Here is a 5,256-nt window from a genome sequence, read left to right as displayed (position 1 = left end):
GAATTGCTTGCCTAAATGCTGCTACATGGTCATATGGATCTCCTGACCCTTCGTACTTCTTTACCAGTTTATGAAGAGTTGATGGCCTTACTGGTCTTGAATACTCATCATCAGCCCTACGGCCTCTCACTCTCAGTGGTTCCTCTCTTTGGTAAGGTGGTCCATATGCATCCCAAATTGGTGTGGGTCCCCTATTACCTACCTCACCAACTCTCTCCAAAGATCTTGTTACCTGCATTTCAGGAGGTGCATTTATGGGAGGCCGAGTTGGCTCCCCTACCCTTCGATTGTCATAGTGAGAGAAACGTTGTTGTGGTGTGATCTATGGTCCCACTTTTGGTGTAGGATAATATCTTGGTGCTAGAGTTGGGCTACTTGGAGTGGTCCACTTTGATGTTGAGGGTCCCTCTCTAGTGAACTCTCATAGGGGAGGAGCAATATTTTCTCCAAGAAAGGCTGTCTCTCCTGGTTTAGCTGTATTAGTTGAGAACACTTCCAAGAATAATGGTTGTCCTCTCCACGTGAGCTCACGAATCTCCTTCCAATCTAAGGTTCGATACTACGTACCTAGCTCAATAGACACACTATTGTCTAAATAGGCCTCTAATACACAACTAGATTGTAAGGGCATGTGACTTAAGGTTGTCGCGTAGCCGGAGCACACGAGATCTCCACTCCGTCTCACCGCCGTCTCACAGTCCATCGACCGTCACTCTCTCTTTCTCACTCACTCGCACAATGGAGCGTACAATAGCTCAACACATAGAAGAGGTAAGCAAGGGAGAAGAGACAAAGAGCACTCATTTAGATTTTTCATAAGAGAATGAGTGGCGAGAGCTACATGTTGCCTTTTATGTGTAGCTTCTAGGGTTTATACTGCAGACGGTCAAAGTTAAAAATTAGGTCCTAGGGTTCATTTCACCACTCTAGCTTGTGCAAGCATCTAATCCACAACTTGTACTCTCCAGCTAAGATCCTGTAGTGTGCCTTTAATAGACAAGTGACAATCACACAAAAAATAATACAGCATAAGTACAATCCAATGAAATTTGACATTTCTAGCAACTTTGGCCAAAATTGTTAAAGATGGTAAGGTGACCGGTCTTTGGCAGCGGTTTAAAAACTAGTGTGCATATGTACATATTTATAATATGGTATATTATTAAACATTATACATGTTATCGTATTATATATAAAGATATATTATGATGGTATATTATTACATATAAGACATTATAATAATGCATAAGTACATAGTATTTATATTGTGGACATATTCTATTTTCTATTTATACAATGCACACTATATATTATATTATGCTTTGTATAATTAGCACCATAATATAGCACTATATTAGAGTAGTATTATAAATTTATAAACCGACCAAATATAAATTGCCTTATGTAAAAAATATAATAGAATATGTTAGTTGATGTTATATCGACATATAATTAATATATCCCATATTATATATTATTACATTGTATTGTATTATATTATAATAGAATCATAAAATAGACTAGGCAAGCATAAACCATCTTGTGTAGATATTGCAATATTATAGTGACTATACAATGTAATAATATTATATTATATCATATATTTTTACACCGTTATATATTATTATTATATTATATTAGAGTTATTATAAAGTAATACATATTATGATACATAAATATGCCTTTTAAATGCTTCTAGAAACGAACCAGAGTAAGCCAAGGTTTGAGGAAAGACAGGGTTCACTTTAACCTAAGGCCGATTCAAGTTTTGAAAAATCTGTCAAGTCTCTTAGTTATATTCCAATGCGTGTTCAGAATTATCATTTGCTCTTGAACCTATGGTAGAAAGGGTCTATGCAAAGTAGTTTTATGAACATTGGAGTAAGCATGCACAATGCGTCTCCCCTTCCGTGCTGTACAAAAAAACGAGGACTAGGTTGATAAACCATATGCCTCTGCCCCACCATGCTATACAAAAAAAGGGATTTTTATGAAAAATTTAAGAACATGCCCCACCATGCTATACAAAACAGGGAATTTTATGAAAAATGTAAGAAGAGGCGCTGTTGTTCACGTGGCAACTCATGTGGGATAAAACAGCTCATTCAGGCATTAAAGCTGGTTGAAAATTGTCTAAGGGTGATTGGTTGGTCGATAGACATATGCGTACTGGGGTGGGAAGAAACGAGCAATGCACGAAGAAACCAAAGAGCGTACTCCAGTACTAGCGGAAAGTGTATTGCTTGCGTTGGAAAACTTCTCCCCACACACGCGTTTATTGCTATGCAATGCATGTAGCGCTTCTTGACTTGGTGCGTTCCAAGCTCTAGATGAAGGTGGAAGGGTTGAATTGTCATTTCTTTCGTTCCACTGATCAAGACTGCGCGGCTAACTATAAGCTGCTATCTAGCAAGTAGCGCTTGACTCTGCTCGGGGCCTTCAAAATCATGTAGATGATTAAGGTTGAACCTTTCAATCTCCCCCCAGAGTCGGTGAGAGTTTTACTTTTATATCTCCCCCGGTCCCTCATTCCCACACTCTCCGACTATCCCGCTTTTATCCCGAAATATATATTTACTACTCAATTTTATTTCTACTCCGAAATATATATTTATCTCTTTATTTTATTATCCGATTTTTATTTCTATCCCCCGGGATATTTTATATTTGCATTGCCAACATAATTAGTCTCTCTCTCTCTTGCAAAAGAATTTGCTTGGAAGCCTGCCATGGCTCACTGTTGGGAGGAGTACATGAAGAAGGTCCATCATGCGCTGCCGCTGGACCCTTGGTCTAGCAACCTGCAGCTGCTTGATATCTTCATTAATGAGAGGAGGAGTAGCTGGTTACCTTGGCACAACACCCAGGCGGCGATGGCGAGGGTAGGCTCCATGCTCAGTGTGGGCGTGAAGGACGCCGTCGCCAAAGGTTGGAAGGAGCACGTGGAAGGACCCATAACAGCGGGCTTGGACATGCTACAGAATGGTCAACCCATAATCAAGCCCAATACATCGTCAAGAAATGGTGATATAGCCATCATCGATTTGTTCAAGGTTGAGAGCATGGCGGATATCCAAGCCTCGATTAAGGCTTCCACCTCGCTGCTGGCCTCCATGACCGCAGGGGGATCAAGCAGTGCACAATTTCACGCAAAAGGCTCCAAGACTGTCAACTGCACAGTATCTGGTGTGAAGTCCCACCGTGTTATCTTGGACACTCTAATGAGCATGGTGACTGAGCGTAGTTCGACCGGCGAGCCTGCATATTGGAGGCCCAATACATCACAGCCTCAGCTGCAATGGTCATCCAAAAGGTAAAGTATGCCTGTTGAATTATTTACTTCAAGGAGTGAGAGAGAGAGAGACAATTGAATGTGAAAAAAACTCCACTTCTTAATTTTCAATCGTTACAAAATTCGAAAATCATCGTTAATTACTTGCTCTTTTTAAGATGTTTAATATTGTTTCATTTACGCTTCAAGTGATCGATGCTTTCATGGGTGTTTTTATTCATTTGGTGGCGCGTTGATAGCACAGGGGCCAGACCCTTTGGGTGGTTACCGAGATCATTTACGCAAACAAAATCAAAATCGAAGCCGATAACCAGGCCCAAGCAGATGGTAAAGGGAAAGTCGCAGCAACACAGGCCGCAAAGGTTGGGGGGGTGGATGTGTCCACGCAAGTGGGCTTCGAGAGAGATGGGGTGTGGACGGTGACAGCCGCCCAAGACCAATCAGCTTTCCCCTTCGCATTCAGGGTGGAGAAGCTGGACTACGATGCCACTGGAACTCTGATGATCAGGAGCTCTAAACCCACGTTGAGAAGAAACAACTCTGTGAGCAACAAGATCATGAAAAGGTTCTCCTCCTGTACGCACATGGATGAGCTTTATCGCTCATCATCGGTCTCCCGATTCCTCCCGTAGGATTTCTCATTAGCTTACTCTCAGGGACGTGCTTAGAGAATGCCCTGCTTGTCGCTGCGAGAACTGCCCGCCAAGAGTTTGGGTCCGGTAGACATTTTCTGGCATTTCAAACAGGCAGAGTGTATCCAGCATCACAATCAACCACAAACCCCAAAAAAAAAAACACATGTTTAAGCCTTCAAGCAAAGTATTATTGATGTGGGGTGGATCCATGCAAAACTTGTTTAAAAACAGTAAACAAAAAGCTTAAAATGTGAAAACTTGGGAGTTCCGCGACATCTCTGTTGTGCAACTTAGTCACTAATAAGTTTTGAACATGAACAATTCATGGTTTTCAATCATGACTTTGTCCATTGTGTAAACACCCATGGGTTATCGTAATATTATGTACTAATATTAAAGTCTTTGACTACATTTCAGCAAATTTGGATTTGGCATAGAAAACTTGATTATTTCTATGGGTGTGAAAAACTTGGAGATTTTCATGTCCAGATTTTGACCTTACATTGGTCAATAGGATGGTCTAATTAGAACATTAGGATTTTGGACCTTGGATTTCAATGGATGGTCCAATTAGAGCACTGAGCATTCGATTTGTATATTGGATCATTTTGAAAAAAAAGGGTTGGGCATGAAACAACAGTCAAGTTTTTTACGACCACGAAAAACTTGACTGGTATTTTAGGGTAAAGGATATTAGTGATTTTTTCTGATTTCTTTTGAGGGAAAAAGGTTTAGAAGGTTAGTTAAGTCAACATATTCATGAAATAAGGAAGATTATATATACAACATCATGATTTCTCAAGATGTGTGTGTTCATGTTTGGGGTTATTTGGAGTCATGAAGTAAAGAATTATGTAATGCAGTCAAGAGAAAGGAGATCTTAGCATGTAATGAAATTGCATAATGCTTTAAAAAATGCAAAGAAAGCACAGTGCCAAGCTTGGTACCGTGCTCCTACCCGCGTTATTAAATTTGAGTTGACTAAGAGGAGATGCAAAAAATCATCTATGTGATTGGTGCATGATGAAGAGCAGCATGTTGTTTGGAGGTAGAGAGGGTTTTGATGAAGATCAGAAGGTGATGAAGCAAACGATCATGGCGTAGAGAAGAATAAGTGACCATGAGGTAAAAAATCAATCAAAGAAAAAGGGAAAAATAATTAAATCTTTGCCTATTGCTAGCATGATGATGTGAAAGCCTCAGGAGTGAATTTTCACTTAGATAAAGTTCTTTGTGCGTGAAACACCAAATTGAGTAGTGAGACTAACTCGAGATAATCACATCTTAAAGACCAGAGTAATTATTACTCATAGATGGTAATCTGACTGT

General features: G+C 40.0%; 1 protein-coding gene across 1 annotated transcript; it reads left to right on the top strand.

Annotated features, from left to right (window-relative positions):
• The first annotated feature begins 2,671 nt into the window (after positions 1-2,671).
• LOC147613113 (uncharacterized) lies at positions 2,672-4,375 on the top strand. Its single transcript, XM_086782040.1, has 2 exons — positions 2,672-3,313; positions 3,537-4,375. The coding sequence occupies exons 1-2, from the start codon at positions 2,730-2,732 to the stop codon at positions 3,922-3,924; spliced, it is 972 nt and encodes a 323-aa protein (XP_086638166.1). The 5' UTR covers positions 2,672-2,729; the 3' UTR covers positions 3,925-4,375.
• The last annotated feature ends 881 nt before the right edge of the window (positions 4,376-5,256 follow it).

Source organism: Cibotium barometz, chromosome 44, assembly GCF_041138505.1.
Source record: "Cibotium barometz isolate CiBa-2024 chromosome 44, ASM4113850v1, whole genome shotgun sequence".
In the NCBI taxonomy this organism is placed as follows: domain Eukaryota; kingdom Viridiplantae; phylum Streptophyta; class Polypodiopsida; order Cyatheales; family Cibotiaceae; genus Cibotium; species Cibotium barometz.
Note: the sequence above shows the minus strand (reverse complement) of the source record. Positions and strands in the feature narration are given on the sequence as shown.